This window comes from Myripristis murdjan, chromosome 16, assembly GCF_902150065.1.
Source record: "Myripristis murdjan chromosome 16, fMyrMur1.1, whole genome shotgun sequence".
Classification (NCBI taxonomy): domain Eukaryota; kingdom Metazoa; phylum Chordata; class Actinopteri; order Holocentriformes; family Holocentridae; genus Myripristis; species Myripristis murdjan.
The window spans coordinates 20,010,001-20,029,694 of NC_043995.1; the positions used below are offsets into that span (position 1 = coordinate 20,010,001).

The window sequence follows — 19,694 nt, forward strand, 5'->3', positions numbered from 1 at the left end:
TCCAAATTCATAGAATGGGACTGTTCAGTTACAATTATTATTATTCCCTCTGACACTGCATTGGTACATATTTTGTTCTAACAGCTTAGGGCTCACTTCAAACCTTGACTTATGCACTGTAGAGGGGGTGAAGTATTTGTTTATTTATTTATTTTCATTTTTATTTTGCATGTGCACCCCACTGTGCAGTTAGACATCAGTACAGGCAGTGTGCTACAAGATGTACTCTAGAGGTGATAAATATGGAATGAAGCCATGTCCACCTTCACTTTATTATATGCAATTTCTGAATTTGTCTTATTGTTAAGCTCCTGTCTTGCACTTCCTGCTCACATTGAAACCCAGCACCTTTTCTAGCACTGTGATTGATTTCGTGCTGTAAATAAAAGAAATCTGCGTACTAATAAACTCCAATAAACAGGACACAAAATAGAATATGAACTGTTGTGACACAGAAACTTGAAGGAAATGAGTTAGACTGCAAAGTAGGTCCAAGTAACAGGGATAGCAATTTGATGATTCTCCACTACTAAGTACACAAAATTTGTCCTGCCTTTTATGTGGTCAGGTTTTTAAGGAATTATCAAGAAGGTAAGGTAGTGCCAGGGCGCACAGAGTGTGCCAAGAAATCACTTAAATGTGCTGACTCTAACAGATGCCCAGTGCTCCCAGCTTTTCGCACATGGATAGGGCCTTGATCATTGAGCTGTGCCACTGATTTGCAGAGCCAGATTGCAGAGCCAACATCCCTCCCATGTTATTCCAGGTAACATGCGTCATTTCCATCCTGGCAGCAGTTAATGCGTCAGCCAGACGGGGTGTCCAGGGATGTTGTGGGAGTATCTGTGGCCTCTGTTTCCCACTGCCTGCAGTTCTTAATGGCCTGACACTCATGATCAAAGAAATACATCAAAGTACAGATTTTTCAGTGCTTCTTTGGAAGTATCTTTGGAATCATCAACAATTTGCATGTAACCTTCAGAGTCCAGAAGAACTAAGACACCCCAAGCCGTAAAAAGTGTGTGTGCACATTTTAAGCGCAATGAGTGATGCAGCTGTGGAGCTGCTTGATCGTGAGTTGAGTACAAAGCTGTTGTCAGAGAATATTTTGCTATAAAACTTATTTTTAAAAATCAGTGACTTCTCCAAGGCGGGAATGTGGACTCACCCAAGTCATTTCAGATTATGTAAAGTATGTTTTATATTTTTATTAAATTATTAAAGGACATGTTGCCAATTCAATCCTTGTGCACCGTGATCCTAAAGGCAAATGCCTTTAAAGGCAAAAAGCCTTTGTTGAAAGACATGAAAAGCTGAAAAGTCCATGGTAAATTCCTTCCATACTGATGGGAAGGACAAAGAAACCAGTGTCCTAAACTCAAAGTTTTTAGTGTGCACACTGAATGGATGAAATCATGTACACTGTCAGGCTGAGTGAGGTCTTTAACATCGTCTTTTGGAATTCAGAAAAAACAGCCTCCTTTGTTAGATTGACAGCCACACTTTCCTCACATCACTTTACATTTTGCACATGTAGCTGACAATGTAATCCATAGAGGAGGTTTCAGGTCTTGGATAACCAGCATAAAAACAGTCAGTCAGTCATAAGCAGTGCGATGGTTAGAGCCACAATAAGAGTCCCCAAATAAAATATTATATTATTATTTTTTAAACTAACAGCTAAAGAGAGTGAGATGGAAGGAATTTTTTTTTTTTTCCTGTTTTATGTAATAATTTACACAGGCTCGACTGGATCTTACTCAGCACAAAATGGACGACATAAACATTCATTTGAAGTAAAACAAAATAAACCGCTGCTCAAATGAAATGAGAAGGATTTAATGCACCAGATGACGTGTTCCATTCACTCCATAGGATTGTGTTTGACTAAAACCCAGCACCTCCATTCCAGTCACCGTGTTTCAGCATGTAATATTAATGTGTCTGAACTGAGATGGACAGATAGAGTAGGCCTATATGAAGGGGCTGAATGAGTGTGTGAACTTGCTGAATGAAAGGGGGGTTGAGTGCCGTGAAGGAGGGGTATGAAGAGGTTTGGCGTGAATAGGGGTGTATAGACATGGACGGGGGGAGGGGGAGACAGGGGAGGAGCAGAGGAGACAGGGGGCAGAGAGAAGGAGGAAGCAAGACAAAAGTTTGCCATAATGAGCGTGAAGGAGGGGGGAGGTGTGGCGGTGCGTGGAAGAAAGGGGTTTTGCTGGGTGGTGGAGGCGTGGTAGGGAGTCAGGAGGCACTTCTGTCAGTTTAAACAGAGACATCTGTCAGAGGGGGCCACTGGTGTGTGTGTTTGAATGCGTGTGTGTCTCTGTGTGTGTGTGTGATTAGGTTGGCTAGGGGATGACAGGACTTTGGTGGCACCTGGGGTGTGACCTCCGCTCTGAAATCTCCTCTCTAACTACAATTCAACCTGCTGTCTGGATAATGGTCCTTTCACAGCACAAGGCCTATCTGCAGCCTTATCCTGCCGTACTACACCAGCTGACATCAGTCCTCTTTACAACACCCCGTACCGCAGCAGAGCGAAGGAGAATAGGACAATAGGGCTTGTACGTTTCTCTACACTTTGGTTTGCTAATGTGTAACAAGAGACCGTCGACAGTTGCCTTGGCGACATAATTGTGAAGATTTCAGCTGTATACACTCATAAGGTTTGTTTCATTCATATAGGCTTTAGGTTTAGACGATAACCTGTTGTAAACCTGCCTACACTGTACTTTGTTACTGTATGAACTAGTGTTTATGAGATATGGTTTATATAGGATTTAGTTTATATTTATATAGGATTGGATATATTTTATGGTAAATATATCTTTGAGCAAGTATGTGTAGGGCTCTGCAAAATATACTGATTGTGTGAGTGAGTGTATTTTCACCTCATGGTGAAGACAGAGTTCCTGAAAAACAATTAAAGATTCAGAGTTAATTGTGTCTGGAAAATAAAAGCTGCACATTTAGGTTGGACAGTAACGTTACATATCATAAGATGCACAATTATTTGGCCCATGTGCTTTACGTGCCAAGACTTGACAATCAGAATAGTTCAGAAAGTACAGACAGTGTTGTAACTCACGATATTCATATTTGAATCAGATATATATATATAAAAAAACTATCAACAGTCACAAAAAAGCAAAGCTTTCTCCACATGGTACATGGTTTGACATTTCACACACTAATAATTTATTCACACCGCGTTACCCTGACTGCACTTAACCAGAATGTACTATAGTTCTTAAGAAATTAGTCATGACAAATTAACTGTTAAAATGTCATATTGCAATTGTAAAAAAAAATACTCCAATGAAAATAATACCAGCCATTTTACTGCTCCGGCATATATAAAAATGCCCCAAAGGCTGACTGCATGTACCTAAAACTCACAGTGTTTGTATTATTTGAACTGCAAAGAAAAGAGCAAAGAGCCTGCAAGTGCCAGAGCATCCGAAAATATGTCACAGTCCAAGCACTTGTTCTCTCCTGGATGTAATCTCAGCAAATATGCGATTTTTGCAATCATGAATTTGTATGGCTTTCTGCTGCCTTTTTAATTCACAAGCTCATTTCCCAAAAGACTTATATTGCCTAAAATAGAAAGAAGGTCGAAGTGCATAGGTCTAACAGTTATCCACTATAGTGCTGCTGGATTATGTTGGACTAAATCCAAAGGATCAAATTTCAGTGAGTGCTCCACTGCTGCATACAGAGTGTTCTCATTGGGGTTTGACAAAAACAGCATAATATTATACGGATCAACAGGGTAGTTAGTTCTGCTTTATGCACGGTTTGATACCATTACTATGGAGTGAGATAAAGAGAGGAAGAGAGAGAGAGACAAGAAAATATGTCGGTAATCCATGCTCCAGTGGAGAGGCTGATGAAGGGTTAACAGCCAGATAAAGGATTGAGTGGAGGAGAAGGAGGGCAGACTTCTCAGGTGTGAAGAATGGAATGAGAAAGACAGAGGGAGGAGGGATGAGAGCAGGGGGATGGGGCGCGCAGGAGGTTGTATTATGGTTGCAGGCCCCCGTTGCCTGGCAACGGAGCCGAGCGAGATGCCGGGTTGCTAGGTAACCTGGGGGATGCAAAGACAAGCGTGGTGCGATAGAGAGAGATGGGAGAGAGGAGGAGGAGGGTGGAGCCGTTCTGTTGGGCCGCTCCACCTTCCCGTTCACTCACTTCTCTCTTTATTTCTCATGTCTCAATCTCAACATCCAGCTGCCGGGGTGGAAACTGGAACGGTGCTTCGTGAGAGAGTTAGGGTGTTGCATGCTAGGTTTTATGGGATTGGTCACACACAAATGCACATACACATATGCACCCAACACACGCCACATCCACTCTGAAAGACATGCAAAATTCTTACATCGATGATACATTTAATTATTTTAGCCTGTATGAGAGAATGCTCCTACATATGGTTTCTGTTGTACGAGAGACAATAGATTTAGTGCTGCTCGGGGTTAAAATGATTATTAAAGTGGCCTTCAACAGCATTTCCTCTGCTTTCATAAAAGGTTGAAGTTTATCTTCACAATTCATGTAATTCTATCTGAAAATGTTTTTGTTTTCATGAGGCAAAAATATGGGGTCAACCATGTTCCTGTTTATCTCTATTTGTTTTTGTAAAAATGACATAAGGGCTTAGTACACTGATGATAATGAGTTGTGGGGCCTTCGAGGCATATTATAGCACTGATGGAGAACGCAAATGAGGGAGAGAGTCAGAGCGAAATGGAGAGAATGAGGAGAATGAGAGAGAGGGAGGGAGAGGAGAGAGAGAGAGAGAAGGGAGAGGATGAAAAAGATAAAAAGCAAAGATGACAGCGTCATCAGGCCCAGTATGGGAGGTGGTGGGGGGGATTATAGAGTTGAGAATGGGGAGAGGGAAATCGAGGAGAGGGGAGAGGGAGAAATAATACTAGATAGTGGGGAAGGGATAAAAATAGTTTTCCCTTTCTTGTGCACTCTGGAAAATGGACATTTGAAATTGTGTGGATGGAGCGTTCCAGCGGGAGACGGAGGGGGAAGGGGGGTGTTTGTGTTTGTGTGAGGGAGAGAGAGTGATAGAGAGAGAGCATGTGCGTAAGTGTGTGTCTGTCTGCCTGTTGTCATGCTTTACACTGTAATCAGTTTTCTGTTTCCGTTTGCGGGAGCATTTCATTCTCTTTGCGGAGTATTGCCCTCCAGTGTTTTGTGGGGAGTAAAAAAAAAAAAAAAAAAAAAAAAAAAATCAAAAGACCAAAATGATAACATCAATTCAACACTGTTTCCTAATCCTTGTTCTAAACAGTGCATGTACACACACATTTACATATGCACCCCACCCCCTCCCCTCATGACGCGGTGCGATGGTTTGGTCCAGTGATTGTGCGTAGGTGGGGGAGGGGGTAGAATACGATTTGATTGGATAATCCAAGGATTTAATATCCCCTAATCCTGGCACAATCCTCTCTGCATTACTGCAGGGAGTAAGATTAACTGTATGTGTGTAGTATGTGCTTGTGTCTGTGTGCACAGTGGGGTGGGGTGGGGCGTAGGGGGCGTGGGGAGTAGCGAGTGAGTAGAGTGTGTGTGCATGTGCTGTGTGTATTCGTGCTGGCACCCCAGCTTGCAAATGGAGCTGTGTTTGCATGCAGGCTTTAGTCATGCATGTACGACTGGACATGAGTGTAAGTGGTCATGCGAACTCACACACCATCGCGAATCGTACATCACGTCCTCATTCATTTCCATGGCGGTGTGCGCAATTTACATTCCTCAGAGATATGGAAACCCGGGCTTCCAGGGAGGAATCTTGCCTCGCACCAAGATAGATTGTACCACACTATGAAATCAGTCTGTGTGCATTGTGTATGTGTGTGTGTGTGTGCGCGTGTGTGCGTGCATGGGTGGGAGTGTGGGTGTGCGATTGCAGATGGTTAGTGTTAATTAAGTCTTAATTGGAATGTGAGTAATTAGAGGATAATTTGACTTGAAAGGAGTGCGCGGTTGTTCATGTGTGTTAGAGTAAAGGAGAGACAGAGGGGGAGAGAGAGTGCAGTGTACAGTGTGACTGGCTACTGGAGCAGCAGGGTCTGTACTTTATTTGCATTTTTCTCTCTTGGCTCAAGGGAATTTCAATTACTCTACCACAGTATAGATTCAGCTCCATCACCTTCTCCTTCTCCCTCCCTTACTCTGAACTCATTCACCCTCACCTCCTCATTCTCTTTCCATCCTCATCCCTCCATTATTCTCACAAACTTCTCATGTTTTTTCATTTGCTTGTTCACATCCATTTCAAACAAGCCTCTCCATATTCACTCCTTGTCTTCTCTAATATTTTGACGATGCTAAAAAATGGGATGCGTTGGGAAAGGCGCTGGGGAAGGTAGTGCAAAACTAGCAAAGCATTCCCCAGCACAAATTCTTTGTTTACCAGAAGAGCACAACAGTCGCCCTTGGCAACGGGCATCCTTGTTTACTCACCCAGTGTGCCATCATATGATTGCCATGACAACGAGATGGTTGCCATGCCAATTTTCCAATGCCATTGTGTTGTCTTCGTAGCAGCAACGTGCACCTCTCACCTGCTCTCCCTCGCCTCTCTCCGCGCTCCGCTCCTCTCCTTTTCTCCGTCTCCATCGCCTCCCCCCCCCCCCCATCTTTCCTCGGGCGTCATACAAAATGCACGCTGTGTGCTTATTTTAAAACATCAAAGTGGGCACTACGCTGTATGCACATACACACTCCATCAGGCACGCACATTGATAAATCGCCTTTGTTTGGAATCATTAGGTTTTTGTGTTCAATCTGTGTTACTGTCAGAACGATGAGCCAGAATAGACCTAATGAAGGGAGAAATGGAAGAAGTGATGGATGGAGCGAGGGATAGAGAAAGGGTTAGTGGACACAAATCCTGCTACAATCAGCCCAATCTACAACACAGCCTTACATCAATGAACAAGACGGGACTGATCAATGAACGGATAGCACAAGATGGATGGGGGCACGGACGGACAGCAGTAACAGCAGGACCGAGATATGATGGATGAAAGGATGACAGACAGTGTAAATCTAAGGTCACAGAAGACTGTGGGGCAGGACTGTGTGTGTGTGTGTGTGTGTGTGTGTGTGTGTGTGTGTGTGTGTGTGTTTGCTGAGTGTTTGTGTACATGCTGACAGCTGCAGTCAATAAAGGTATAGGGTCAAAACTGGACATTACTTATTGCCCCACAGACCTTGTGTGTGTGTGTGTGTGTGTAGGAGTGGGTTATATGCATACATATGTGTTTATGTGAATCTGCATGTGTGTGTATGCTCGTACCTATACATGCATACATTTGTGTGTGTGTGTGTGTGTGTGTGTGTGTGTGTCCATGTAATGGCCTTGCCTTAGATCAATAGCTTTGTGGTGACAGCTAAGAGCTGATTAATCAAATGTATGGATCAGTCTCTCTCTGCTCTGCCCTCTCCTCAATTACCAGCTTCATTACATTGCCTTAACACCCCACTGGGACCTCTCCTCTCTCCATCCAGCCCTTACCTCCCCTCCTCCTCCACCCCCCGTCCCAATCCATCCCTCCCCTCCTGTCCTCCTTTCTCACCCTCCATCCCTCTGTTCCTCCTCTTAGATGTGGGGTACAACCAGGGGCATAGCCATCATTTCAAAAGTGAGGGGAATCTTTAAGAGAAATACTTTTTTTTTCTTTTTCTTTTTTCTTCTTCTTCTTCTTCTTTTTTTTTTTACATCAAAATGAACCAAGAAGTTTGTGTCTCTTGTATGCATGTCTATACAAATCATTTGAAAGCTGAGCAAAGTCACTTTTTTTTAAATTATCAATTTTAAAGTCACTTAACTTTGTAATCTTTTTTTTTTTTCTTTTTTGTGGTTATTTTATGGTAATTTGATGGTAATTTTCTTGTAACTATTTTGAATACTATATTTATAATAACTGTAGATTTCCAATCTACAATTGCTTACTAATTTGTTCATCACCTTTTTTCCCCATGTTTCCATAAGAAACCAAGTGAATTTGCTCAGCTTTCAAAGTGTTAAATGAGGCAGCATTCAGACGCCGTTCATAAGCATTTAAAAAAAAAAAACTAAAAAAAAAAGCAAATGAGGTCAAGGTGGAACTGCTGACTAGTGAGTGACAGTGGGCAGTGCAAATTCACCACCGCTGCTATCAATCACTTTATGTCTGTCACTGTAACAAGGCACTACTTATTACCGTTTTACAGTCTGATGACAGCAGAGACAGGGGAAACTCTGGCTGTCTGCACAGCAGAGGAAAAATAAAGGAAAATTCCTGTTTGGTTGTAGTTTACCAATATCCGGTTGACTGGGAATTGAAAACAACATGGCTTCGATGGGAATCTAGGAGTGTCTGCGCTGCTGCTGTGTAGTTGTTTTTTTTCCCTTTGCTTCCCCTTTCTGTATCGATATTCCTCCTCTGGTCACGCCCCCTGCTTCTCCCCTCTACCTTGCTCTCCCTCCCTCTCTGGGACTCCCTCCATCCCTCCTCTGGATCCATCCGTCTTTTCCCTCTCCCTTCCTTGTGCTCTTCCTCTCCTCTCATCGCCATCACTCTGCAGCCCTTCTCCTCCCCCTCCTCCCCCACCCCATCCTTCTGGCATTAACACTCTGTCTCATTGCCTCATTGCTATGACTAAGCACTGTGTGTCTGTGTGTACCTGCATATATGCCACGATTTTGTGTGTATGTCTGTGTGTGTGAGAGCATGCCTGTGTGTCTGCAGGTCGTGTATGATTTTGTATTTGGAGAAGGTGTGTGTGTGTGTGTGTGTGTGTGTGTGTGTGTGTGTGTGTGCGCGCATGCATGCATTGGCGCTCTGACTAAGCGCTGGATCTCGGTAGTCGTGACATTTTTTAGACAGAGTAAGTCACGACTGAATTACGCCCCATTTCTCCCTCCCTCCCTCCCTCTCTCCCTCTCTCATTCTATTCTTTTTTTTATTCATCCTCTCAGGGGCTGCTTTGCTTTCATCCTCCCGCTCTCTCTCTTTCTCTTCCTCTCTCTCTCTCACTCCTTTTGCAATGCATTTCTTCCACATTTTCATTCACTCTCTGATTCCTCTTGGCCTTCCACCTGCCCTCTCAGTCAGGGTCCCCTAGGCCTCTCTCTCTCTCTCTCTCTCTCTCTCTCTCTCTCTCACTCTTTTTCTGTCTGTTTGTCTCTCTTTCTCTCACTCTCTCTCTCTCACACACACTCTCTCTTTCACTATCTCTCCCCTCTCTCTCCCTTTATTTTTAGCTGACTGTGCCTGTTCCGTTCACACTCTCGTCTTCTCATCCCACTACAATCTCTCTCTCTCTGTTCTCTCTATCTCAGCCCTCTCTTGTCCCTCATCTAATCCCTACTGCCTCTGTAATCCAGATCAGCTGGCCCGCATTCTTAATCTCATCACTTCTCAATCCCTTCTACTACTTCGCTCTGTGTGTGTGTGTGTGTGTGTGTGTGTGTGTGTGCGTGTGTCAGTGATCAGACATAGTGAGGTGTGTGTTTCGACATAGAAAGAGAGCAGCCTGGGACAGAGTTCAGACACACCTGTCACCTGCTAACCTTGATTTGTCAGGGACTTAAACATGGACGCACACACACACACACACACACACGGAGTCACAAATGTAGTAAAATGCATTTCAATGTTTTGTTCCAGTTTGGATTTTGAAAAAATATTACTTATGTTCAGTTTTGCAGAAAAACAATACAGATTTTATAACATTACATTACATCACATCCTATAAAATAAGTATTTTATAAGCAAGTGTCTTTAAATAATAAGTAGCTCCAATAATATTGGATTTATTGATGCCATAAAAATATTTGGTGAGAAAAGATGTATATAATTAAACAAATTCTCTTTGTCTATTTATTTGTCACATTATAGTGTTTCTGTGTTTCCCATAGCTTGATAAGCATATAACACATCATCAGGCTATACAGTATAGCTGAAATCATGGCAGTGTGTGTGTGTGTGTGTGTGTCAGGTGTCAGGTCACCCTCTTTGAAATAAAAACATAAGACAGAGACAGGGAGGACTCATGTTCATGTTGACCAGTTGTCTCAATGTTTCTTCTTGTTTGTCCTTCAGATGAATCGGCCAATCCAGGTGAAACCAGCCGACAGCGAGGGGAGAGGAGGTGAGACACACATCTACACTGATGCACACACACACACACACACACACACACATACAGACAGATATATGCACGCATGTGTGCACACATACACAGGGTGTGAAATAGGGAAGGGCAGGTGTCAAGATGGATCAGACAGAGAGGAAAAGTAAGGTGCTTGGTGTCACATTGGGTTGATTGGCCTTATGATTTCAAATACAGACACAGATACACAGACGCGTACACACAAACACACACACTCACACCACACTGTGCCCCTCCTCTGTTGTTTCTCTCTGAAGAGAATGCTGCTCCCTGGTGGAGAAAAATTGTAACTCCCCCCCAAAAATGCCAAGAGACAGACAGACAGACAGATATATAGATAGACAGATTCATACATACATACTTACATAAATACATACATTCTAACATATTGTCTTAAATACATACATATAGAGACAGAAGATGTGACCATAACATTTAAGGAGAAGAAAACTGATTTCTGCATGTTCCTCCCTTCCCCTCCTCCTTTCCCTCCTTGATCCCTCGGTTCCTCAGAGGACAGGAAGTTGTTTGTGGGCATGCTGGGAAAGCAACAGAGCGACGATGACGTCAGAAGGCTGTTTGAGCCCTTTGGCAGCATAGACGAGTGCACTGTGCTGAGAGGACCTGACGGCACCAGCAAAGGTAACGCATTCATTTGTGTACACAGGAGTTATGCTTGGGATTTTGATGAACATGTTCCTCATGGCAGTTATTGATGTAACACTGTGTCGTGACTGACTGTGTGTGTTGATCACGTTGCAGGGTGTGCGTTTGTAAAGTTCCAGGGACACGCTGAAGCCCAGGCTGCCATCAATAGTTTGCACGGGAGCCGCACACTGCCTGTAAGTTATGGACGTAGATGTAGCTACGAAACACATGCAAATACACCCACACACACACACAAAACGAGGCAAGAACACACCAAAACACCAACTTTGCTTAACTCTTTCTCTTAATTCTTTGAAACCTGAGCAGATTCGCAATCTGTGAAAACACAGATAAAAGGCGATGAGCATCCAACAAGATGATCTTCCTCTATCTTTTAATTTCTTGTTTGTGTCTTGTAGTTGCACATTGCCTTTTTTCTATGTTTCTGAAAGAAATCAAGGCAGTTTGCCCAGGTGTCAAAGGATTAAATCACAAGCATTTAACCATAAGAAATCTGACGTCAAGCCGGGTTTCAAAGGGTTAAGCTTTGTAGAGAGGGAGACGAGATTTTGTTTGAGCTCTTACTGCATCTTTATGACAATACAAGCATTTAATATTAACATTTGATAATATTAACAGGAAACAATAATGGTGGCTCAGTGGTTTGCACTGTTGCTGCTGGTTCGATCTCAGACCCTTTCTGTGTAGAATCTGAATATTCTTCAGAGGTTTCCTTTGCAGGTCAGCTGGACTAGAGAGTTTAAACTGTACATAGGTAGGATTGTGAGTGCCTGTCTATCTGTATTCGTTCTGCGGCGGACTGGCGACGTGTCCTGGGTGTTTCGCTGCTCGCTCCATCCCCCGGTGAACCTTAAAAGGATTAAGTGGGTAGAGAAAATGAGTGAATTAATAAAACATGGAGCCCCAGTCCCATTAACACGTAAAGAAGATGACATATCGCATCACTTGTAATTCAAGTGAAACCTTTTCTCTGTCTCTGTGCTCACAGGGAGCGTCGTCCAGTCTGGTGGTGAAGTTCGCTGACACAGAGAAGGAGCGGGGGCTGAGGAGGATGCAGCAGGTGGCCTCCCAGCTCGGCATCTTCAGCCCCATGACCCTCAACTTCCCCGCCTACAACGCCTACACACAGGCCGTCAACGCACAGGCGGTCAGTACACACACACACACACACACACACACACAAACAGTCACTGTATATACACACTGGGGCTGTAAGGGAAGTGCTGTGCTTATGAAAGGATGTAATAAGTTTGAAGAGGCTATCAGTGGTCTAATTGGGGATAATGTTATTACCCAGACAACAGAATATACGTCATCTGGCATTAGCTTTCCCGCAACACACAACCATTAACCCACTGACTCAGGACATAATGGCCTTGTAATTAGATCTCTATTCATCTGTTCCTCCATCACTCCCTCTCCCTGTCCCGTCTTCTTTCTTTTTCTCTCTCTCTCTCTTTCCTTTCTCTGTACCTTCTACTCTCTCACTCTCTGTTTTTCCCTCTGTCTCGCTCTCCCTCCTTCCTCTCCCGCTCTCTCTCTCTCATTCCTTTCCTCGCTACAGCTGGTCCAACAGCAGGCCCTGGTTGCCCAGTCAGCGTACTTGTCTCCCGTGGCAACAGTTGCCGCCGTACAGATGCAGCAGATGGCGGCGCTCAACGCCAATGGAATCATCGCCACACCCATTACACCCATCACACCGTCCTCGGGTAGGCGCGCGCACACACACACACACACACACACACACACACACACACAAACACACACACAGGTATACAAACATATATGAACATGCATACAGATGTACATTTACATTGATTTCCTCTTCACTTTTTTGCCGGTCTACAAATTCTAATTATTATTATTTATTAATTATTATTATTATTATCTAATTATCCAAAAGATATTGAATAGAAACTAAAATGTGTCCAGGTATTAGATTTATGTTTTAGCTCAAAACGTGAGAGTACTCTTATTTTCTTGGTTCTTTACAATGAATTTCACTGAGAGAGAACCTCCCAGGTGTAGGGACCCTCCTGATTCATTTAAACAAGAGCAAAAACAGAAATGTTGTAGGGGACTGTGGGTAGGTCAGCAGCCAGAATTTGCAAGCATAATGATGGGGAGGAATGGGCCTCTTTGGCTCCTTTACACAAATTTTCAAGCAGCCAACACAGACATTAACTAGATGAATAGTATCTGTCTACTTGATTAAGCTCCTTTCAAAAACATCACAAAACGTATCCCACCTTTCATTTGATCCAAACAATATTACAGAATGCATATTTAAACAAAATAAAATAGCTGTAGCATGTAGGACGATGTCTGAAATCATGGTGTGGTTGGGGCTAAGTTTACTTATTAATGAGGCATCGCTTTTATGAAAGCAAAACTTGCATCCATTGCAAACACAGCCAATATTCAAAACACAGGACAATATTTTCAAGTAAATGGTTGGCAAGCAACATAAGCTTTGTGTATGGATACTCAGTGTTACTCTTCATGTCTCTGAACCCTCGGTTCTCTTTAAATAATGAGTCAAGTCAAGGTTTATTTACAGTGCAATATCACACCAAAGTGTCTCATTACACTCAACAACAACAGTAAAACAATAAAGCAGCACTGAAAGAACCGAAAGGAGACTTTACAAAAAAAATATATATAATGAGTCATATGAGGTGTTGTTAAATTATTCTATTTATGTTCAGCAGTGCAGTCTGTTCCCTCTCCTCAGTGTTAGTTAGAAGTCATTTTTTTCCTGCTGTTTGTACTATGTTGCTTTCTTATTTCTTCTATATAACTTTAGTCACCGTCAGTCAAAATTTCTTGTCGTTGGCTCTCCTGGTTTGTAGGTACAAACACCCCACCCACCATCGCAGCAACACCTGTGCCAGCACTCCCTCCCCCAATAGGGGTCAATGGTTACAGCAGTGTGCCCGCCCCCACCAACGGACAACAAGCCACAGAAACACTATACACCAATGGCGTCCACCCATATCAAGGTATAACTAATTTTGAGAATTGCATTAACGGTTGTAATTTGGCTCCAGGGACATGACTTAAAGGAATTCATGCTTTGTCATCATAATGCCTCACATTTTTTCTCTACCTCTGTCTCCTCTCTCTTTAGCCCAGAGTCCAGCAGCAGCCCTGGACCCCTTACAGCAGGCGTACGCAGGCATGCAACACTACACAGGTTGGTGCACAGGCAGATTTTATTAGCACTCAGGTATCATTTTAGTCTGCATTCTTGAAATATATAAATCTCCCGATAACACCAAAAATATTCTGGATCTCACCATGATCCCTTTTACAGCTAATATTACCGCATATCCTGAGTGTTTCAACGATAGACACACAGACATGTAATGAATTAAAGATCTGGGTGTAAATGCACCCAGGATGCTTTGAAGAATGACAAAGTTCAAAAGGCAGTAACAGACAGATATTAACCCAGTAATGAAAAAATGTGACCGCTATTGCATCTCTAGTCCACATTCAGCTGGCATGCAGATCCAACTAAGAAATGTATGCAAGGCAGTCAGACGGCAGGGAGTTCGAACAATAGCCTATCTTAACATTAGCTGTGAATGTTAACAATGGCATTTTATTAAAATGGACAGCCAGGCTAACTGTGGACATGGAACAGGGAAGACCAGGTGTCTGCTGTCAGTTTGGTCTCGCAAAACTACTAACAGTTGCATAAAACTGCCTTCTTCTCAGCTGTTGCCTGTGGTCGTGCATATAATCATGCCATTATCCAAGAGATCACAAGCTTCCTAAAGGAAGGATATATTTCAACATGACACAATATGCGCAGTGAATTTGGCAATGAGCAAGCTGTCCGAGTTCTTGTCGACACACGAGACACATTAATGTCAGGTAAAAAATGTACTCCGGCTAAATTATGTCGAGATACAGTCTGGACACAAAATTAATGTTCATGGAGTCAAAGGGGGGCTGTGATGTGTGGGTCCAGTCTCAGTTCAACAATGTCATTGTTTGTTTTGCTGAGTAGCTCCATGCGGCTGACTGGAAACACTTAATAGTTTTCACCTTCAGTAGGAGACAGCTCAGTTCGAACAAACCGATGCTATTGGGCGCTGGTATGTTGCCACCTGTTGTTTTTACCCAATCAGATCATGTCACTGTCTGTCTCCCCCAATAGCGGCGTACCCTGCTGCATACGGATTGGTTGGGCAGCCGTTCCCACAGCAGCCAACCCTGGTTGCCCAGCAACACCAGCAGCCCCAGCAACAGCAGCAGAGAGAAGGTGATGTGACTTCCTGTCTGACTGGGGCCACACCCCTCTCTCCCTTATTCTTATTTCAAGTCGTTTATCACTAGGCATGCACACACAGATCCCTTATCTCTCTTGCTTGTGTGTGTGTGTATGTGTGTGTGTCCCAGGTCCGGAGGGCTGTAACATCTTCATATACCACCTGCCTCAGGAGTTCAGTGACTCCGAGATGCTGCAGATGTTCCTGCCCTTTGGCAACGTCATCTCGGCCAAGGTGTTTGTTGACCGCGCCACCAACCAGAGCAAATGCTTCGGTGAGATGCCCAGAGACGGAGGGGAGAGGGTGGAGGGATAACAGACAGAGAGAGGGGGAAGAGTATAAAAGACAGGTGGTGGTTTTGTAGGGGATAAGGCTTTATCAATCTTCATTTTGAACCGGAGCAGCTGGTTCTTGCTGTCAGTACCCAGAAGATGAGATAAAGGGAGGAGGAGGTGTGGGAGGGAAGTTGCACACACAGACAAAGGAAGGTTATTTTATATGAGCCCTGTACTAAAATAACATTCCTTTCTTTCTCTGTTTTCCTCTCTTTCTCCCTCTATCTCTCCGTCCTAGGCTTTGTGAGTTTCGACAACCCAGCCAGTGCTCAGACTGCCATCCAGGCAATGAATGGCTTCCAGATCGGCATGAAAAGACTGAAAGTGCAGCTCAAAAGGCCCAAAGACGCCAACCGTCCGTATTGAGAAGCTGCTGAGAAGAGAAGTAAAGAGAAAGATAGGTGAGGTGGTGTTGGGGAGGAAGAGACGAGTGGCAGGACATAAAGATAAACAGAAGTGAGGTGTTGTATCTCAGAGAGGGCAGGAATGAGGCAAGAGGAGGCAAGGGAAAATGGGGGAGCAGGAGAGGGAAATTAATTTAGAGGAAAAAAAACAAGGACAAGATAACAGTGGCTTTGACTCTAAAATGGTAATTAATGCTACAAAGTTATTGAGAAAGACATTACCATGAAATATCAATGAATATGAAATAGTGAGGAAGGATAAGTGAGAATAAAAGAATAAAACAGCTTAATCAACTCAGGAAAAAAATGAAAATACTAAAATATTGTTATCCTTTTTATTTTCTTTCACATTCTTATTTATTTTCTTTTCCTGCTGTTTTGATCTTTTCCTGAAACGGCAACTTACCTCACCCAAGATCCTTCCGTCCAATCATAATTCGCGAGGACCCCATCGCTATGGCAATGGTTGCCTAGTGACCGATAAAGCCCTGACCCCCCCTTCCTCTCGCATTGTTGTAAGTTGATTGGTTGGCCTGTGTTTGGGTTGCTGTGGCGATTGATTGCCTGTGTTGGTTGCCCTTGGCGATTTTTGTTCTGTCACCTCGAGCAACCGGCCATGCGTTGACCTGCATGTCCTGTTGCCGTAGTGACCACAGACTGTGTTTGGTGCATTGTGACTTTATTTTGTATTGACCTGTGCACATACTGATCAATAACTGTAAATAGCCAGGACTGTACTCAATTTGATTGGATATTTGATATAACTGATCATTGCATAGTAATTTGATAAATTCTGTAGCAATGCTCGTTGTTTTTTGCAGCTTTGTTTTTGATCAGTTTCTGTAGTGTTTTGTTTGGTGTCATTATCATTTGATCAAATTGTTTGGGTTAAGCAGTGAGCGTGGGGTCTATGTGAATGTGTCTGTGTTACACGATTAGTGTGTAACACAGCAGTGCATAATAATTACCAGGTGTATGGGTGTCTGTATAGATCAGCTGTACAGGGAGGCTTCCATAGTGGACTGGTGGAGAAATGTAAAGAGCAGCCCTACAGTTTACTGTGTTAGATAAAGGAAATATCTTGAAAGAAGAAGCTATAAACTATTATGCTTTTTTTTATGTAACACAGCCTACATGTTATTACATTGTGCTGTTTTGGAAGCAGCCCAGCAGGCCATGTTGGACAACAGGCCACTGCATGATTATGCAGCACAGCAGGCAACACTCTAAATCTGAATGTGAGTCAAAACTACAGCCTAAAACATGGGCCTCACAGGTTAGAGGAGAGGAGGACAACAGGGGAGGCTATTCAAGATTTCTGACAAAAGCACACCATATTTTGGGGGTGAGAATGCACTTTGTTGAGCTGCACTCTGATAGGCAGATTTTGTATTTTTTGGATTCTGATTGGTTACACACTTTGATGTGGCACTTTTAGTTTGCTCCTTTTTTTTAGGCCCTTCTTTTCGGTCTCTTTTACATCCTCTGTCACTGCTTTTGTGGTATTACTTCCCTTTCCCCTCTCCTCTCTCCATTCCCCTTCTCTCTTCTTCTCTCTATCCCCCCCTCACCTGCTCTCTCTATCCCCTCTCTCTTTCCCCACTCCATCCCCCTAGCTGGTGTTTTTGAGGTAAATGGTATGTGGTTGTCATGGTGAAAAACAAGTGCCTCTTGCTTATTGGAGAACAGCCTTCAATTATAGGAATTCTGGGAGAAATATAACACACAGAATAGACTTTTTCTGTCAGACGTCGATTCGAGGCAAGCTTATCCTGCACAAACGCTAACCTCAACTAAAGCAGAGAGCGTACTTGGCTGCTGTCAGGTCAGTGCATGGAGGCGCATTCACATGGCAGCACACATTATCAATAAAGGACACTGAGTCTATGGCTTGACTTAGTTTTACATAACAAATCCTTTTGGATAATAAGTAGGTCTATTCATCTGATGGACCTATATAATGCCTAGATCTAGCTGAACTCTTGACCTTGAAACCTGCTGCCTCGAGCTTAGGGCGATTCAAACCGTCACCCAGAATTTCTATACTGCAAATGCCAGAGAGTGATGCATGTTGGTAGTAGTCTGTTTGCTTGCCATGATCCAAGGCACATGAGTGCAGCACATGTTCATAAGCTCACACACATACACACACACCTATGACATATCCCCAAATACTGTATCTTGTACACACACATGCATGCACACCTCCAGACACACACTGGCATACACAAGCACACCCCCGCAAGCACATGCCCACACACTTACACGCACACAAACACACACACCAGGACACATCTAATGGATTTTCACTGTATTGAGTTGCATGACCCAGACACTGTGTGTGTATGTGTTAAAGCACCATGATTTTATTGCTGTTGAAAGACGGAGCTTTACAACTGTGAATGATGCTTTCTTGTTTTAACCTACTCGCCACCAAAAATTAAAGACAAGCAAAGACAAGATAGGGGGATTTTGATTGGTGAAAGCCGTGATAGCTCCCAGACGTGCCGTCAGAGGTGTTTTGAGCTTGGGGAGGGGCATGTTTGGCAAGATGCAAAGCTCAAGCAGACAGATGCCTTAACATAGCTCTTCTCTCTCTCTCTCTCTCTCTCTCTCTCTCTTTTTCTCTGTCCCTCTCTCCTTGTTTATGTATCAATCCCTCCACCCCCCGACTCTCCCTCCCTTCACAGGTGAAGTTTAAGACTCCAGTCGAGGTGGAATCCCAGGGTTCATTGTGCTTTCAGACTGTCTCCTGCCTTTGAGCGTCGGGGGAGTGCAGACACACACATACACATAGACATACTCACATGCAGACACACACACACACACACACACACACATAACGCGCTCTCCAAACCGAACCTCAAACGGTACAAGGATGATATACAAATGTACATAAAGTGCACAAACACACAAACTGCACACACCCACTGACACAAACACACACAAGTTCACACAAGTCAGTAATCTTAGCCGTACAGCTGACAGCTCAGTTTGGCCGTGGTCTGTGCTGAGTTTGCCAACAGGGTGTTTAGTGCAGTTAAGATAACTCAGACCAACGGTGTATGGAAGGTACTGACGAATAATGCTGATATATCACTTCAATAGACTATAACATGTCTATACCATGTCTATTACATGACAAATATAGAGGGACCGACGTTTCATAATAAATTAAAAAAAAGAAAATACAAAAAAGAAGGCTAAATGAGTAGGTTAGAGAGACTTTGGAAAAAATCCTAATGACCTGTAAATAATTTAGTTTACAAAGAGCAGCATTTAAAAAAACAAGAAAAAATGCAAAAAGAATACTACTTTAGATAAACACTGAACAGGACACAGTAACATTATTATTATTATTATTATTATTATTATTATTACTAGTAACATCATCATCTTCGTAAAGGGATATTGCATTCCAAATTGTAAAAGGGGGAAATCACTAACCTATTTTAAATTTCTACTTAGATTTTAGGTGAAACTTGGGGGAGGTGGGGACTGCACCTTTGTTGGGAGGTTTTAATATTTGAGCTATTTTTTATTTATTTACTAATTTATCAATTATTTTGTTTATTGGGAGAAGGGTTTGAATGGGTTGCAATATTTTGATTTTAGATTTTTCTAGAAAAAAAAAAACATTTGAGGGCCTGTTTCTGTCAGACTCTGCAATCGAGTAATTATAATTATGTATTGATTATTACAATTATATTTATTTCTAATTTATTGAATCCTGTTTTTGATCCACTCTCTTTTTAAGTTAAAATAAAAAGTATCATACTGAAACTGCTGATGAGATTTATTATGTGTGTGTGTGTGTG

At 43.0% G+C, this 19,694-nt stretch overlaps 1 protein-coding gene across 1 annotated transcript in view; it reads left to right on the top strand.

Moving 5' to 3' along the window:
• LOC115373388 (CUGBP Elav-like family member 3) overlaps window positions 1-19,164 on the top strand; it is a 30,060-nt gene extending 10,896 nt beyond the window's left edge. The window contains exons 4-14 of the mRNA XM_030071749.1: window positions 10,119-10,167; window positions 10,702-10,830; window positions 10,951-11,030; window positions 11,846-12,004; window positions 12,422-12,566; window positions 13,710-13,859; window positions 13,988-14,053; window positions 15,026-15,130; window positions 15,268-15,411; window positions 15,711-15,873; window positions 18,567-19,164. Coding sequence (XP_029927609.1) covers window positions 10,119-10,167; window positions 10,702-10,830; window positions 10,951-11,030; window positions 11,846-12,004; window positions 12,422-12,566; window positions 13,710-13,859; window positions 13,988-14,053; window positions 15,026-15,130; window positions 15,268-15,411; window positions 15,711-15,838 — 1,155 coding nt within the window. The 3' untranslated portion in view covers window positions 15,839-15,873; window positions 18,567-19,164. The remainder of the gene's footprint in view (window positions 1-10,118; window positions 10,168-10,701; window positions 10,831-10,950; window positions 11,031-11,845; window positions 12,005-12,421; window positions 12,567-13,709; window positions 13,860-13,987; window positions 14,054-15,025; window positions 15,131-15,267; window positions 15,412-15,710; window positions 15,874-18,566) is intronic.
• Window positions 19,165-19,694: the final 530 nt, after the last annotated feature.